The sequence below is a fragment of the Haemaphysalis longicornis genome, unplaced genomic scaffold (assembly GCF_048455015.1).
Source record: "Haemaphysalis longicornis isolate Haplotype H1 unplaced genomic scaffold, Haemaphysalis longicornis Haplotype H1 scaffold_27, whole genome shotgun sequence".
NCBI lineage: Eukaryota > Metazoa > Arthropoda > Arachnida > Ixodida > Ixodidae > Haemaphysalis > Haemaphysalis longicornis.
This window is the reverse complement of record NW_027526325.1, coordinates 1,671,466-1,689,612: the sequence shown is the minus strand read 5'-3', so window position 1 is coordinate 1,689,612 and position 18,147 is coordinate 1,671,466. Positions and strand designations below refer to the sequence as shown.

General features: G+C 46.7%; 2 protein-coding genes and 1 pseudogene across 3 annotated transcripts in view; 1 reads left to right on the top strand and 2 right to left on the bottom strand.

The window, feature by feature from the left end:
* Ptp36e (protein tyrosine phosphatase 36E) overlaps window positions 1-18,147 on the top strand; it is a 540,343-nt gene that overhangs the window by 125,219 nt on the left and 396,977 nt on the right. Inside the window, exon 2 of one of the 2 annotated variants that reach the window (XM_077701525.1) lies at window positions 8,270-8,557. The exons of the other annotated variant lie outside the window; for it this stretch is intronic. The gene's annotated coding sequence lies outside the window, so the exon portion shown is untranslated. The remainder of the gene's footprint in view (window positions 1-8,269; window positions 8,558-18,147) is intronic. 2 annotated transcript variants of the gene reach the window in all.
* Window positions 1,016-8,295, bottom strand: LOC144172906 (uncharacterized; annotated as a pseudogene).
* On the bottom strand, window positions 14,224-15,864 carry LOC144172904 (uncharacterized). Its single transcript, XM_077701497.1, has one exon. The coding sequence runs from the start codon at window positions 15,862-15,864 to the stop codon at window positions 14,224-14,226; it is 1,641 nt and encodes a 546-aa protein (XP_077557623.1).

Sequence of the window (18,147 nt, the reverse complement as noted above, 5' to 3'; positions counted from 1 at the left end):
AAAGGGAATTAAGAAACGGTCGACTTAAAACAACAATTCTCAAGAACTATAACTAAAGTAATTGTTTTGGTTCAAAATCAAACTCTAAATTTTGAACTTGTTCGTGACTTCAACCCGGTCTTCTGGAATGCGAGATGGACACCACAGCTGTGAACCACCATAGCTCGATAATTTTTAACGAATGAACCTATATGTACCAAAGGGGTCAGGGCCTTCAACTAAGGAACATTTTTCTCACATACACGCAGTAATACTGGAGGAACTTCAGAGCACAGTACTTCCACAAGTAGGAGTTACATCAGTAGCAAAGCACACTCCCACTAATTGAGAATGTGTAAAAACAAGATTGAATGTCCAAGCAACCGAAAGAGAGAGAAATTCGCAGAGGGAAGATGGGATGACGGCAATGAAACCACACAAGCGCACCAGTGGACATGTGTCAGCGTAGTAGTATTTATGTTATTACTTCGCACAAAATTGCATCGTGCCTTCTTGTGACACTTGTTTTACAAATCCATCAGTACGGTGTATACAAAGATACACTCTGCTTCGTCTACAGCAACCACAGGTGCGAAAGAATGGAAGCACACACAGTAGTGCCAGATGAGTTTGATAATTCGGCCGTAATGCTTTTTCCATCGCTACGCCACAAGGGGAGGTAGGTCTCCCAGAATTTTTTGTTTCTACCCCATGGCTGAAATTTTTTCTGTCAGCTGTTTAAAATGCCCGCGTTTTTGCTTATGCAATGAGACTTGCATGGTTGTGTAACCTAACGTAGGCTGAGCTTTTGCTTTACGCAGCAAGCTGGTACCTTGTGCCGTGTTACTTGAATGTGCCATTTGGCTGCCACTACAGAGGCCATGGTCTTTGTGTTTTGACTTTGCAGATGTCCCAGTTTATAAGCTCCAAATTACGCAATCAGCGCTTTTGCCTAGACCAAGCTCAAGGCGTGATTGCTTCACAATGCCTGTGTCCGAGGCATCACCTTCAACAGCAGTGGCTCTTCCCCCTTAGCTTAGCCTAGCATAAGCAGGAGCACCGAGCAGAAGCAGCAGTGCTGGACATTGCTGAGCCCTTTTCTGCTCGAGCTGCTCGGCCGAGTGCGGCTGAAAACGGCATTGCAGCCGTGGAGCAGGTGCTTCAGGCAGAGGCGCAGGCCCGCGCTCGGGGAATGGAGAAGGAGCAGGAGCGACGACAGGAGCTGCATGACCTGGAGGTGACAAGACTCAAGCGACAAATGCGTCACGAACAGTGGAAGCAGACGATTGAGCGCAAGACAGCCCGCCTTGAACTGAAAATCAAGCAGCGCAGCTGGCAGCACTAAACAGTCAGTTAGATCTCTAATTGAACCCTCTCTTGTTTCAGTTGATCTCTCATTTCGACTTTTGTAATTACTTCTCATAGCACTGTACATCTGCCACAATGATTTCCTGCGCTAGCATTCCATGGACAGAGGCCTGGCTGCCTCTTACATTTTTTCAGTGTATCAAGTAAGGCATAATTGTTACGTTTTAGTGTCAAACTTCGCTTAGTTTCTTGTCGACATTACCTGTTTCACATAGGTTGCTTCATGTAGTTGTAATGGCGCAGTGCTGTCGCAATGATTCATTACACTGACGAGTGCCTGGACACCTGTCACAATTTTCAGTGCAAGTGCGAGTTTCGCTTCTTTTCCCCTTTATGTTAAGTTGTGAATTGCACTTTATTTGCCTTATTTTGAGTTGCAAGTTGCACTTCTTTTGCCGTTACATTGAACAATGCTCTCTTTTGTCACTTTCATCTGCTACACTTCGCTTTTTTTTGCTTGTAGGAGGAGTTCTACGCTAGATCTGTGTTTGCTACATTTGACACTGCATTTTCATTGCAGTTGTGAACTGTGAGGCCCTCATTCTGCAGTGGACCTCAGCAGACTGATGAGGGTGTTAGGGATGTGACGAATCATGTTAGGTTTCACAGAACACGTGCCCCAATTTCTAACATGCACTAATTTTTTGCTGGTGGGTGCTTGGCTGTGCTGCTCATTTGACTTTTCGGGCATGCCATTTTGCCTCTGCATATGTAAACCACCATTAAGGCATGAAATTTTTGTTTAGGAGTGAGGATACCACACAGTATTTGTGGCAGTTGGATATGCTGCCCATGTGGCTTGTTTAGAGGAGACGCCGTGTGAATCGTATTCATTAGCAGGTTGAATGAGGACAAGGAAAACGTGTAAACGCATTTGTTAACCCACTGAACCAGTTTCTGTGCCTTTTATGTCTGCAGTTAAAGCAAGATCCCAGCATTCTATGAGTGAAAGCGTGATTCCAGTGTTTGTGTAAATGTTGACTTATACGAAAGATTATCCTTAGCAGCATTTTTTATACAACAAAGTACTCCTGATTCTTTCCCAAAAATGTTTCGTTAAACTTGCGGCCGGGTGCAGGCACATTGTTTTGAACGATGCAAAAATGTACTCATTCATGTTCTTAAATAGTAAGCGTTTCTGGTGTACACAATTCATACTGAACCTATGAATATAACATGTTATGCGCAAGTTTTTATCAGCTGTTGTGCGCAGAGGTGAATGAATATTGAGCACAATGGCGATTTGTCGAACAGCTCTGGCCTGTGCTAGTTGGTACATCTTCGGTTGGAATCAGCTCGTATAAAACGAACACAAAAGGAGGAGGGGGATAGACGACACAACAGTGTGTCGTGTATCCCCCTCCTCATTTTGTGTTCGTTTTATTCAAGCTCATTCACACCGAAGACGATTTGTCCATGAAAGTGCATACAAGCACACCTTTCGTGACTGTCTCGAACTTTTCCCCTCATTTTGTCGTGAAACAATTGTGTGTTTGAAACACTTTATTTTTTGTCACACGTGAAAGTATAAAACACAGCAAGAAATGCCTATAATAAAATATGGAAGGTGTGCGCAAATGTGTTTGTCAATGAAAATTCTTGCAGCATTTCGCCCTCGTGCAGTCTCAAAGTTAAGAGGCTCAGCGGAAGGCCCTGTCTATGAGCCTCGCCCCGGCACGTGCCCCATTGAGTGTCCCCTTGCGGCGTAGTTGCTGGCTGCTGCCACCTTTGGTGCTGCTGCGCAGGGACAGTAGGTGGCTCAGGGTACTTCCGCAGAATGGCAGGGTTGTGCACAGCTGCACAAGCGGTCATCATTGTCACGGAGGTTTCTTGAGTTTAGTCCCATGTTTAGGCACGGAAATCGGCGCTTCCACGCTCCAATCGCCCTCTCGATGCTGTTGCGGGTCCGGATGTGGGAGGCCTGGTACCTGTGACAAACACATCTCTGATACGCTCGTATTTCGCACCATTTAACCGACAGTGGTGGAAGTCGTATTCGACTAAATGCTGTCTTGATATTTTATGGCACCAAGCATAAAAACCGTGAGATTACGTGTTTGTTACAGTACATGTGGAATGCTAATTTTGGTTAGTGGTTCGGGCTGTTCATCCAAGAAATTCCTGGAATTACTACCTGGTGCATGTGTGTCATGTATGTTATGAGGAAGTTTTGTGGAAAAAGGTTGCTCCAGAAGGAATTCGTGGATGGATATAATTACCGGTATAAAAACAGCTATCAGAATGCTCAGAAATAAAAAAATTACCCCACCTTCACGCGAGGGGAACCCTGTGGAGATGCGACGCATCTTGGGGGTTCACTTGGTGTTTCCGTTGGGTTGATCGGTGTCACGTTTACGAAGTTCGGAATCGGCTGCTCGCTTCAAACGTTTGCGTTCAGCATCACGTTCACGCCGCTCCGCAGCATTGTCTTCAGTGGTGCTAGCAGTATTGTGATAACAGTGATCGGTGCTTGTTACGGTTGAGCGGGCGATAGCGGAATTGTTAGGCTCCATTCAACGCATCCATGGAAATCGGAACGCCGGTGCTGGAACGACCACGGCTATGACGCAACGTGGCGCGGCTATGACGCAACACAATCCACTTTAATCCAATCCAATCCAAATCCAATCCAATTCAATCCAAGCCAAGCCAAGCCAAGCCAAGCCAATCGAATCCAATCCAATGCCCCTCGCAAGAGAGTGTTCGCTATCGGAGAGGAGAGGGGGTGAGCGGCGGAGAGCGCAGCTCGCGCGACGAGGAGAATGGGGGAAGGGTGTGGACGGACAACAACGCCGTATGGAGGGAAAAGGCGAGTGAATGAGATGCAGTCGCGTCTAAAATAATAATGCGTTGATAGGATTGTCACCGGCATTCGTACAATGTTATAGGAATCAACTTGAAAGCACAGCTAGCTAACTAATATTCGAATTTATAAAAGCGCATACATAATTAGCGTGAATATGGTCACACTAATTATGTATGCGCTTTTATACCATATTAACACGATCAATCAGGTGATAGAGGAGTGCGCTGTGTATACTGAACCCCTATATATAGCCTTCATAGATTATGAGAAAGCATTTGACTCGGTCGAAACCCGAGCAGTCATTCAGGCATTACGGAACCAGGGGGTAGATGAGTATTATGTAAGAATACTAGAGGATATCTACAATGGGTCCACAGCTACCATCATCCACCATAAGGAGAGCAGTAAAATACCTATAAGGAAGGGTGTCAGACAAGGAGACACAATCTCTCCAATGTTATTCAGAGCATGTTTACAAGAAGTATTCAGAACGTTGGATTGGGAACAAGTGGGAGTAAGGGTTAATGGAGAATACCTCAGTAACCTCAGATTTGCTGATGACATGGCCTTGCTAAGAAACTCGGGGGACGAATTGCAAAGCATGCTTTCCGCACTGAACGAACAGAGTAGAGCCGTTGGCCTGGAAATTAATATGCAGAAAACTAAAATAATCATACATAACCTCGGGACAGCACAGCGGTTTGAGATAGGTGGCGAGGCAGTGGAAGTGGTACGCGAATATATCTACTTAGGCCAAGTTGTGACCCCAGATCCCAACCATGAGGCAGAGATAATTAGAAGGATCAGAATGGGGTGGGGTGCATATGGCAGACATTCTCAGATAATGAATAGCAGCCTACCATTGTCGCTGAAGAAGAAAGTGTATGACAGCTGCATCTTACCGCTACTCACCTACGGGGCAGAAACTTGGAGGCTCACTAAGAGGGTTCAACTTAAATTGAGAACGACTCAGCGGGCAATGGAGCGTAAAATGATAGGTGTAACATTAAGGGACAAGAAGAGAGCGGAGTGGGTCAGGGAACAAACATACGTGTTAAGGACATATTAGTAGAGATTAAGAAGAAGAAATGGACGGGGGCAGGGCATGTAATGCGAAGGCAAGATAACCGCTGGTCATTAAGGGTAACAGAGTGGATCCCTAGAGAAGGCAAGCGTTGCAGGGGGAGCAGAAAGTTAGATGGGCAGATGAGATTAAGAAGTTTGCGGGGATAAATTGGTCACAGTTGGCACAGGACCGAGGTAATTGGAGAATAATGGGAGAGGCCTTTGCCCTGCAGTGGGCGTAGATAGGCTGATGATGATGACATAATTAGGGATGTTGACCTAATGCTACGTTTCTTCACACCGTATCTGAATACACGCACCTGGCTTCTGGGCTGTTAGCCGGGCCTGCGTTGGCCAGAGGCGTCAGCAAAAATGGCATGCAAGCATAGCCTGCGTAACCAACGGGGACCCCAGGCAGCTGCTTAGTTTCAAACAGCACAAGTGCACGACTGTTGTCGAACATTCGGCCGTCGTGCACGGAACCGTGCCAGCTGGCAACCAAGTAAAAAATCTGCAGCTTGGGCCCAGTGATAGCCTGAAAAAAAGTCGACAAATAAAGTTTACTCCTCCTTCACCCGGCACAATTATTCAGTAGAATATATAACGCGCACATTCACTATCTTCTTCTGGCATCTATTCGATATTTGTTCAATATTATTCAACAGGGCGTCATACAAGTAGCCTCATTCCGTCCCTGTTCATGGAAACAGTGCTAAAGTATTTTTACTTATTCCACAGCATTAATGCCACCCCTTAAAATATACGAATGCTAAGCACAGGGATTATATCTGTCCACAATATACAATGACATGCCACTATGCCCCTGAGTAAAAATAATAAAAGCCTTGTAGACGACATACAAATCGAAAAAGACCACGCTTTGTACCGGACTTTCTCCAGCGGGCGGTGATTTTGTTTTCGCGAGATATTCCGAAGCGGAAGATGGGCATGAAGTGTGATTGTTTTGTGGAAGAGACTGCAAGGAAGACAGGTGGGTGTTTACGGGAAATAATGACAGGCCCTGGCAACGTCAAAGGGAAAGCCATAACGGTTGCCTTTTGCTGAGCCGCGTACGGGTCGGTTTCACGGCAACGCATTGATGCGATAAGAAATGCTAGCTTCAAGAAACAACGAAGCCTAACATGGATTGTGGAAACAAATGTGCGTTATGGTGACGGATGACAGGATAGCAAAGAAAGCATGAGTTTCCGCATGGCCACGGTCCCAGCACACGCAATATTACTGAAGAAGAAACTGTGCACCGTCTTCGCCACGCAAAGAAGGCGCTGGCTCGCGTCGCGCGTAGGTTGTGCCGCTAGTACACGACAGCTACCTTGGTGTATCTATGAAATAGGGGGATATTTCACTTCGAGCATGCCCATCTCCTTGTCACTAAAATTACGCGGGTACCAGAATTACGTATTACATGGTGCGGAGTACTTATCATGTGTAGCGGAAGTCTGTATGGGCGGGCTCAAATGCATATCATCTCCTTGAATTGCCGCCACAGTTAGCGCTTAAATATGTGTTCGCCACTTTTCGGCAGCTCAAAGCCAACATAACGTTCAAATTGTAATGCCACCACGGCAAACTCGGTAGAAATGAGCCCGCTCGGCCGACCGCATGCGGGAGGTAGCAGACGAGCACGAAGCGACGGGCACTTGCAGAGGGGCGGAGCTTCGCAGCGCTGCTTGAATAATAATAATAATAATAGTAAAGCGGCCCTTTGGAGCAGACGACGCGCGCTCTCTTCACTGCGGCGATCGTCTGCTACAGACACAAGGTGAGGAGATTACGCTAGCCGTGTCACAATACGTGTGGCATCTTAATTACAAGGTGATGCCTCGCGATACATTTCAGTGAACCTGGTGATTGGGAAGATAAAGACAATAAAGTACCACATACCCGCACGTTTATAGAAAAGTATCCTTTCCGGTTTCTGTACAATTCAGCGTTCGGGCCACCAGGTGAATTGATACGAACGTGGGTGCAATCAACGCACCCCGTTAGCCCCGGAAACTTCGCGATGCGATAAAAGTCGCAGCTCATCGGCTGTGGCTGGAAACTTTACGGTGCTCCGAAATACGTGCGCCGCTATGAGCTCCGACACACGATTCACTACATGTCTGACTGTTGGCTGTGACACGTTCACGAGGTCCTCCGACACCACTTGAAAGGTCCCAGCAGCACAAAACCGTAGCGCAACCAGTAGCTGCAGTGGAGGGGGTAGTGGGTGGCCGCGGTTGTTGGTGTTTTCTTTGAAGAGGAGGCATCCGAGCAGTTGCACCACGGTCTCCTTCGTAAAGCGATACCGCGACATAAATTTACCCTCGGTAAAGTGCTCCAGGGTATTCGACCGGTCTCGCATGCGCTGACAGGGCACATTCACGGAGCGGAAAACCTCCAAACCTTCGTGGCATTCCTCGTCAACGCGGAGTACCTTCTCGGCGAACTCCGGAAAGAGGCGAGCCAGCACAGCCGGCTCGAACCGAGAGGGTCGTAATCGGCCATCTTGAAAATAGTACTGGAGGGCTGTTTCAAGGTAGCACACGCGATACCTTGGAGTGGAACCTCCAAATCGCCGAGTGGATCCTCCAACGGAGGATCCACTCGAGTGGAGGTTAGTTTATGAAACCGAAACTCGCTTTCAAGGGCCTTCTCGAGCGGAGGCTCGAGTGGAGGAGGGACTCAGAATACGGTGGTAAGTCTTTTATTATGATAAAAAGTTGCGCATGCGCAAAATGAACGCCGACAAGCGTCAGAAGTCCACCGCGCGCAAAGAAACAGCTGGGAGAGCGAAGGGCGGTGAAGCAGACGACAAATGCGAGAGTCGCTGCCGACGTCACGGTGGCGCGCTTCGCAGCGCCGCCCGTGGTCCCGCTCACGGCCAATACACAATTCACTTTCGTGCCAGCATATTCGCCGCGAGATCGATATGTATGATATGCATCCACATATGTATGTATGTGGATGCATATCCACATATGTACCACATATGTATGTAGTGGGCTTGGCAGCACCGCGTACGGACGGATGCTCTTCTTCACCCAGATTGCCCTGCTGGGGGCGGATTCCATCGTGGGGCGACCGGCTGACATCCCTTTATCGCAAGCAAGTTTCATCGCGCCTGCGCCGGAGTGTTCCTTCGCTGGAGCGTCGTCGGCGGAGCGGCAGGCTGTGCCTCGAGTGCTGTTTCGCCACCATCTCGCCACCAGTGTGACGTCAGTGGACACTTCCCGGATTTGGCACACAACCCGGAGCCAGCTTCTGCAGCCTTTCAGTGGGCTTGGCAGCACCGCGTACGGACGGATGCTCATGAACTTCTGTTTCTTCACCCAGGTTGGTGACAAATATTCTGTGTATTCAATTAGGGACGATTCACTTACCTTAACCGTGCTGCCGAGCCCACAGAGTCTGCTTGCTTCGTTGTGTGATTGCTTGCATGTTATAAAATTGCTGTTGTTAACATCTGGAGACGTAGAGCTAAACCCCGGACTGACCTCGGATTCGGAGTCTGAAGCTAGCGTAAATAGCCAAATTCTGAAGCAAATACTAAAAGAGCAAATAAAAACCAATAAGACGCTCACCGCGCTTTCTGCCAATCTAAAAAGGTTGAATTAACTATAGGTAATGTGCAGGAAGGGATAACTTCGATGGAAAAGGAGCTTGCTCGTTTAAAAAAATGTGAGGATAAGCTGGCCGAGCACGAGGTACTCTGCAAGGGGACAAAGGAACTGGTAGAAGAGCTGTCAGCTAAGATCGAGGACCTGGAAAATCGTACTCGAAGAAATAATGTTATAATTTATGGCTTAGGTGAAGAACCAAACGAAGACAACAAATCCCTGCGAAACAGAGTTGAGCAAGAGGTATTTAAAGAGTTACTTGGCGTGGAAGTTAAATCAATTGAGCGGATTCACAGGTTGGGTTTCAAACGCGCTGAGAAACACCGGCCGGTTATACTGCGGCTTTTTTATTTTTCTGAGAAAATGAAAATAATGGCATCGTGCCCTGAGCTAAAAGGAACGGAGATTTCAGTATCAGATGACTTCTCAAAAAGGCTACGTGACTTGCGCAGTAAGCTGTGGCGTTCTGCAGCTGAGGAAAGGGCTAATGGGGCGAAGGTTTTACTGTCTTTTGATAAATTGAAGGTAGACGACAAAGTTTACACTTGCGACCAGCTTATAAACTACCGGGTAGAAGTCACGCGGCCTACTGCGCAGGAGTGGATTGAACCTGATTCAGCTGCGCCTGCCCGTGTGACCAAGCGAAGGCGCGATAAAAAATGACAGTCTGTAACCAAAGTGCTCAGAGTTGTTTCGCTCAATGCGCGCAGCATCGTGAACAAATCTGGTTTAGTCGAAGACGTAATATCCTGTTATCATCCTCATGTATTAGTAATTACAGAAACATGGTTTCATGCAGGTGTGCAGGATTCGGAAGTCGCACCCTCTACTTATAAATTTATTCGTAAAGACAGGGAATCACGGGGTGGGGGAGTAGCCATCGCCATTAAAAACAACATTGGTTTCACTATTTTGGGTGGCATTTGTGACCACGAAAGTGTTTGGTGTACACTTAAATTTCTTGGAAAAACTATACTTCTGGGTGGCGTATACAGACCACATAATGCTTCCCACGAATATTTAGAAGCCATGTGCGACTATCTTGCAGAAAATACAAATTCCAGATCGAATATTATAGTTACAGGAGACTTCAACTTGCCGGGTATAAACTGGTCTGACTTATCCCATGATGGCAAACAGTCCAAAAGTGCTGACTTACTGCTCACGACCGCGTTCAACTTTTCTTTACACCAACTAGTTTCCGACGCTACTAGGGTTGTTGACCCGTCCTCGATCATCACTCCTTGATTTGGACTTTGTTAGTAGCTCTCTTCAAGGCTCATCCGTTGGTGTTGAAAACGGGATTTCCGATCAGAAGTTGCTTGCTTTGTCATGTCCTGTCTCGGGTACACGTTCTTTTACTAAACCGTTAGAAATTCATGTCAGAGACTACACTCATGCGGACGACAATGCTGTCTAAAAATATTCTGAATCGTGCTTCGTTAGTTTTAGCCCAATCACGGATGTTAAACAAATGTGGTCAGACTTTAAAGAAACTGTTTTCTTTTGTGAGCGAGAGTATGTACCATTAAAAAGAAAACGCATTAATAGAGAACACCCTTGGATCTCGCGAGAATTGATTCATTTAAAACGAAAAATTAAGCGACGTCGCAAACGTGGTAACACCAGCGACCTACAAAGCCTTATTTCTAATCTAAGGAAAAAACGCGATTAGCAAAAGAACATTTCTTTTCCGATACTCTGAAGTCATTCATGAACAACCAACCCCAAAAGTTTTGGCGCTATCTCTCAAAAGATAAAGAAAGCATTTCGGAGATAAATGTTTCAGGCGAAAGTATTGTTGACGCCACTACCATTTCTAACAAATTTATTGCCTTTTTCCAATCCGTGTTCTCGCGGACAGCTTCGCACGCTGCGCTGCCGTCATATGTTTTTGATTGTCCTATGCCTGAAGATTGATTGATTGATTGATTCTGGGGTTTAACGCGCCGACGCAACGCAGGCGATGAGGCGCGCCGTAGTGGAGGACTCCGGATTAATTTTGACCACCTGGGGATCTTTATCGTGCGCCGAAATCTCGTACACACGGGCGTTTTTGCTTTTCGCCTCCATCAGAAAAGCGGCCGCCGCGGCCGGGAATCGAACCCGCGACCTCGTGCTCAGCAGCGCAACGCCTGAGCCACTGAGCCACCGCGGCGGGTGTACTATGGCTGAAGCAGAAATAACAGAGGATGGTGTCCTCAGCGTTTTGCATAAACTAGACGCGAAGAAATCAGCTGGCCCCGATCAACTGCCTAATACTTTTCTGAGTAGATATGCTGCATGGGTAGCTAAATATCTACAACAAATTTACGTTATGTTTTTACGCACTTCGACTATTCCCGATGACTGGCGCTCGGCAAAAATTATTCCCGTGCATAAATCTGGCTCTCCTCTAGAAATTAACTACAGGCCAGTTTCCTTAACGAGTACTTGTAAATTATTTGAGCATATTATCTATAAGGCCATCATTAGTTACCTAGAATACAACCATTTGCTTTATTCCAAACACCATGGTTTTAGATCTGGTTTATCAACCATTACTCAACTATCCGAAATAACAGATGATTTAATTAGTACACTTAATACAAATGGTCCAACCGACGCTATATTTCAGATTTGTCAAAGGCGTTCGATGTCGTCACCCATCCCGATCTGATTACTAAACTACTCGCAATTGGCATTGAATGAAAAGTAGTCGCATGGATAGAATGTTACTTAAGAAATAGAACACAGTGTGTCGCCATTAATGAGTGTATCTCCGAAGAGTTGGACGTGTACTCTGGAGTTCGACAGAGCTCTGTACTGGGACCTCTCTTTTTTTTAGTATATATAAATGACATTTATCTTACTGTTGAACCCCCTATCAATATTAAATTAATCGCGGACGACTGCGTGGTATACACAGCTATTAATACTCGAGATGACCAAACTAAATTAAACAATGCTTTGCACTCAATTGAGACATGGTGTACAAAGTGGGGTTTAAGAATAAATGCTACTAAATCAACTTCTATTACATTCAGCAACAAAACGAGGCCCCTCGGCTTTACTTATTCTTTAGGTAATGCTGCCATCAACAAATCTGATAAGGTTAAATATCTGGGCGTCACACTTACAAGTAACCTCAGTTGGGAAACGCACATTGATAACGTTTGTAAGGGTGCACTTAAAAAATTGGCATTTTTGAAAATAAAGTTGCGCAATACCCCTCCTGCTGTGAAATTAAACGCTTACAAAGCACTAGTACGACCTAAGGTGGAGTATGCAGATGTCGTTTGGAGCCCTTACCAACAATACTTGATAAGTAAAATTGAAAGAGTACAGAATTTAGCTTTGCGCTTCATTTATTCTGTTTATTCGCGTTACTCGAGCGTAACCACTTTACGTAATAGGGCAAACCTCCAAAAACTCGAGCAGCGTAGGGTCATATCTAGCTTAAAATTTCTTTATCAGCTGTACGACGGTCACTTCAAATTGTCGCTTGAAAACTACATCCAAGAGCCTTTCAAACATTCAGCGAGAACTCATCACGGTAAGACTATTAGGCAACTGATTAGTTACATCAATTTGCATAAATTTTCTTTGTTTCCCCGAGCAATTTCTTACTGGAATATGTTACCTGAAGAGACGGTGAACTCTGTGTCGTTAGAAGTGTTTTCTCAGCGTATTGATAATATAAGCTTTGGTTGAAGTGTTCTTTCAAAATTGGAATGCATTATTATTTTCATTTCTTTTCCATATGCGACTGTGTAAGCATATTTGCGCCTGCACCTATGTGTGTTGTGTGTTTTAAAATTACGTCAAGCAACACTGATGTATCGTCGAGTTGTATGTTGATTTTCTGCCGATGTATTTTTTTGTCTTCACTCCTGCATGGGCCCGAGAAGGGACTGCAGTATCTGTAAATAAAAATAAAAAAAAATATGCATCCACACTAACAGCATCGCGCTGCTAGTGTGGATGCTCCGCTGAGCGGCCCGAAAGAATGCACGGTGTGGGCGCGCTTCGTGCCTTTTTTCGCGCCGTATGTGCGCTCGAAAGGTGCAAACAACAGTGGTATGCTGTAGTTCGGTTCCCCAACGTTCAATGTATAGCATGGAAGCGGCAATAGGTTTTCATTACTAACGCCGAAAAAGCGGCGACCCACCGGGAATATCAGAACGGCCGGAATAATGACAATGAACGTTTACGCCGTGCCTCGTAGCAAGCTCGATTTTTCAAGACTATGGCTTTGAGCCTTCAATAAAAGCATAAAATAGAAACAAATTAGGAAGCCTTGATCTTTGGAATTTAGTTTTCAACAGCAATTTCAGTGTTTTTTACTGGTACCATGACGCATTCTTGCATTTGTGGGATGCCCTCAAATGCTGACACCACTTAACTGCCCCGACATTCTTTCTATGAGCTTACGACATTTTTTTTTTGTTGGAAAGGCAACATAAATGTAGTGACTTTTAACCAGCGCAGAGATATAAATGCAACCGTTCTAACGGGGTTTTTTTGCGCAGCTTTAGTTAAACGAAATTTTAGCGACTCTGGAGGCAAGTTTGATGAATAACGGTGTCGGATCACTTATTTACGGCTTTCGTCGCAAGTGAACTTGTGAATTAAATTGCTAATGCGCGCAGTACAATCAACATCTCATGTTCAGCTAGACTTTTGCGAACTGACAAGCAGGATTACAGTGGGCAAACCAAGCTTCTGGGACCTCACAGTGAGCACAGATTTTCTGTTACGGCTGCACTGTTGACCATTTGCGTTCTCTTTAAAATCGAACAGGTGCCCAGGACAGCGAGATTAGTTTGCATTCTTGCGTAATGTCGCTTACGAACCATAAAGGTGGCAAATAAAGTTCCCTGTTGCAGATGCAGTAAAACATTTCCTTTTATGTCTAGTTACAAAATAGTGCAATGGGTTCTCGGTAACTTCTTTGTGTTGTAAACTGACCCTCACTTTTGTCGGTATTTTTTTCTTGGAAATTGGTTTAAAAAGGCACGGATAAAAGTTTTGTGTGCTCTTCATTTTTTTTGGGGGGGGGGGAGGGGGAAGGGGTTCTGCCAACATTCGAAACGCAGCGGGAAGAGAAACCAAGTCACGGGAAAAACCAAACGTTGGCGAGCAGCATTACCTGCAATTGGAAGTACGATAGGCGTCGTGTTCCGTAGCGGTGAAAATACAGTACTTAAACAAATCAACGCCAATATTTTGAAAACTGATTAACCGCCCTTTTGGCACGACATTGTCAAGGAATTGTGGCTCGTCTTTTCAAAAGGTTATTTAAATGGAGCATTGTGGAGGGAGAGAGAGAGAAATAAACGTTTATTTGCTGAAAAGACTAGCCAGGACTTGATCCTTGCTGGTCCGAGGTGGTAGGTCTCCTCAGTCCAGGAAACCTTTGGCGGTGGCTGCCGTCTTCGCCGGGTTCACCAGATTCTTCTGGTTCTCCGGATCCTCGTAGACGAGCAGTGCCTCCCACTTTTCAGCGATGTCGTGGTCACCGGTGGTAAGGGCGCTTGCAATATCTTGTGGTGCGGCAGTCAGGGTTGTTGAGGATGCTCGGCTATCCACAGGTGGGTCTGGACGGCGGTCATCGCAAGGGCACTCCAGGATCATGTGTGCCAAGGTGTCGGGTATGTCGCAGTAAGGGCAGAGATATGAAAATTGCGTGGGGTAGATGCGGTTCATGATTATTCCGTGTGTGTACGTGTTTGTTTGGAGCCGACGAAAGATTACGCCCTCTTCCTTGGTGAGGTCGGGGTGTGGTGGGGGATATCTCCTCCGCTCAAGTCGGTAGTGCTGAAGTATGGCCCTGTAGGTGATGGGTACGTCTGCTGCGCCCGTTGCAGCACGGATGTTGGGTGGCAGGAAGGCCCGGCTGGTGTGCTCTCGGGCTGCAGCGTGCTCTGCTTCGTTTCCCGCCATCCCTTCATGCCCCGGGATCCAGGTGACGTAGGTGTCAGGAAGTTGGGGGCGCGTCTTTAAGATATTAAGTGCCTTCGCGGATACGCGTCCCTTCTGGAAGTTCCGACATGCCGCTTGGGAGTCGGTGAATATCAATGCTCGGTCGCTGCAGGTCGTCATTGCCAAGGCGATGGCTGCTTCTTCTGCAGTTTCGGGGTTACGAGCCGGTATTGTTGCCGACGTCAATTTCCTGCCTCGTGGGTCCGTGACGCTTATTGCGAAAGCAGTGTGGTCTGGATATCGAGCAGCGTCTGTGTATCTGGTGTTAGGATCCTTTTCATATTTTCGGAGGAGTGCCTTCGATCTTGCCTGTCTTCTCTCTTTGTGGTAAGTGGGATGCATGTTACGTGGTATGCGTGCTATACAGATTGTCTCTCGGAGTTCCGATGGTAGTCTCGCTTTTTGGTCGGTGTCCGCGATGTAGGTTTCACTGTAATTGAGGAAACGGAGTACTGCTCTGCCTGTAGGAGTGAGCTTGAGGCGTTCGCGTTGGCTGGCTTTGTGGGCTTCGACCATCTCTTCCCACGTATTATGTACGCCTAATTTAAGGAGCTTGTCGGTGGATGCCATGAAAGGAAGGCGTAGAGCAGTCTTGGTTGCTTTCCTAATAATTATGTCCAATTTGTTTATTTCAGCGTTTTTTAAGGCTAAGTATGGGGTGCCATACGTGATCCTACTGGTTATTAATGCTTGAATTATCCGCAAGGTGTCTTGTTCTTTGAGCCCTCTTCGTTGATTCGCGATTCTTTTAACGAGGTGGGTGACTTGTGTCACCGTTTGTTGTAGCTTGGGAAGATGAGCTGCACCCGATCCATCCTTGTGTATGGTCAGACCTAGTACACGAAGGGAGTTGACCCTGGGAATTTCCACTCCATAAAGAGTGACTCTGGGATCCGGATCAAGAAGTTTAGGTGGCCGTCCTCGAGTTCGAGCCTTCAGCACGAGAAGTTCGGACTTCTCCGGAGCACACTGGAGACCGCAAGAGTCCAAGTACTTTACTATCACGTCGATAGCCTCCTGCAGGGCATCCTGTTGTCTTCCAGTTGTAGGCGCTCTCATCCACAGCGTGAGGTCGTCTGCGTAAAGAGCATGCCTCAGTCCTTCGATAGTTTGAAGTTTCTTTGGCAGGTGCAGCATGGCGATGTTAAAAAGCAGCGGGGAGACCACTGAACCTTGAGGCGTGCCTTTGTTTGGTAGGGGGAATTTTGCGCCTCGAAGGTTGCCGATGCCCACCGTTGCCGTGCGATTCGTGAGAAAGTTTTGAACATAATTGTAAGCTTTGGGGCCGCAATTAGTACGTTGCAGATTTTCGAGGATCTTTTCATGCTTGACATTGTCAAAAGCGCCCTTGACGTCGATAGCAAGTATACAGGACTTGTGATGGCGATCCAAGCGGTCTATGATGTCCTCCTTCAGACGCAGAAGGATATCTTGGGTAGACAGATGCTGTCGGAACCCAAACATTGTGTCCGGTATGTACCCGTTGTCCTCGAGATATGGCGTGAGCCGATCGTGGACCATGTGCTCAAGAAGTTTACCCGCGCAGGAAGTCAGTGATATAGGGCGAAGATTCTCAATACGTAGAGGCTTGTTTGGCTTAGGAATCATTGTCACATCCGAGTGCTTCCATGTTGCCGGTAGTTCGCCTGTTTCCCAACATACGTTAAAATACTCTAGGAGCGCTTCTGTTGCGTTTGGAGGTAGGTTACGGAGGAGCTTATTGGTAATCTTGTCTTTGCCGGGTGAAGTATTCCTTGTGAGTTTGGCCAGGGCTGCCTCCATTTCAGCTTTTGTGAAGGGTCTATCGAGGTCGGGGTTATGTTGGCCACGGTACGGATCAGTACTTGTCGGACTCGATGGGTTGTCACCGGCAAAATTGCGTTGAATCTCATCCAGTATGTCTTGTTGGGTGCCTGCGTATGAATGGACGATTTTTTGAAGGTCTTGCTTTTGCTGCATTTTTGTCCGTGTAGTCGCCAGAAGGCCTCGTAAAATATGCCAGGTCCTTTTTGTGCTGAGGGTGCCCTGAAGTTGGTCACATGCCTTGTCCCAATTTTGCCGGTAGAGGAGGGCGCCATATTCTTCGGCTTTCTTAGTGATGGCGGCGATTTTCAGCTTGAGTTTTCTGTTGTGCTTTTGTCTTTTCCACCGTTTGAGGAGGCTTCTTCTTGCTTCCCAAAGGTGGGAAAGGTGTAGGTCAACAGCGGGAATATCTGTGTTCAGTTTAATTATTTTTGTGTGCTCCTCCGCTTTTTCAAGTATCTTAGAAAGCTATTTGTCAATTTCTTCGATGTTTCCAGGATTGACGTTGGTACGGAAGGCTTTCCAATCTGTGATCTTTGCTGTCCCGGACCGAATGGTTCTTTTTCGGTGGCTTATCTCGAGTTGTAGGATGTGATGATCACTTCCTAATGTCTCCTCCAGTCGGGTCCACTCTGCCTGGTGGATGCCGTGGGTAAAGGTGAGGTCGGGATTAGTGTCTCTGGAGACGCTGTTGCCTACTCGGGTTGGTTGCAGCGGATCGTTCCAGAGACTTAAATTGTGAGATTGGGCGGCGTCATGTATGCGGGTCCCTTTCCTGGTTGTTGACGGGTACCCCCACACCGTGTGAGGAGCATTAAAATCACCCGCGATCACGAATTTGTGCCCTTTCGTGATGTTCCTGATTTTCCTTATAAATTGCTCGAAGTTCGCCAGTTGGTCTCGAGGGGAGCTGTAGACGCTTAAAATGAAGAGACTTTGCTGAGTCTTTCTGCCAGGTAAGATTTCGACAAGTGTATGGTCCACGTTGGTGTCCATGATTTCGTGCAATTGGGCGGTAAGGGTCTTTTTAGTCAGGACTGCGGTGCGCTCTGTTCTGCTGAAGGCGTTGTATCCTTGAAGGCGAATGTTAGTGCTGGACGTTTCCTGGAGGGCTATTGCATCTGGTTCATCTTGTTTAGTGAGTTCTAGGAGGTTAGGGATTTTGCGCTTGATAGATCTACAGTTCCATTGCCAGATTTTGGTTTGAAAGACGTCTGTGGTGCCGTTAGTTTGGACTGCCACCTTCGATAGATTCAATGTCAGAGAGCTCTTCTCGACTTAATGAGCAAGAACGGGAAGCGTCATGGCTATCTTTTCGTGCCTTTTTCCGCGCCGCAACTATAGGGCTGAGGATTGAGTGGAGCGTCGTTTTGGTGATGTAGTTCTTCCTGGCGTATGCGACGAAGTTGTCCATGATTACCGTGTTGTGGGATGCTTGCTCCGCAAAAGGCGCTATGGCTTTCTGGATTTCTGCCGCGACGACCTGCTGTATGTTTGCCATGATCCTCTGTCCAAGTGCGGCTATTCTGTCTTCAGTTA

What these genes read in the sequence shown, in the direction of transcription:
- LOC144172904 (XM_077701497.1), bottom strand. Translation starts at nt 15,864, where the DNA reads ATGAGAGCGCCTACAACTGGAAGACAACAGGATGCCCTGCAGGAGGCT.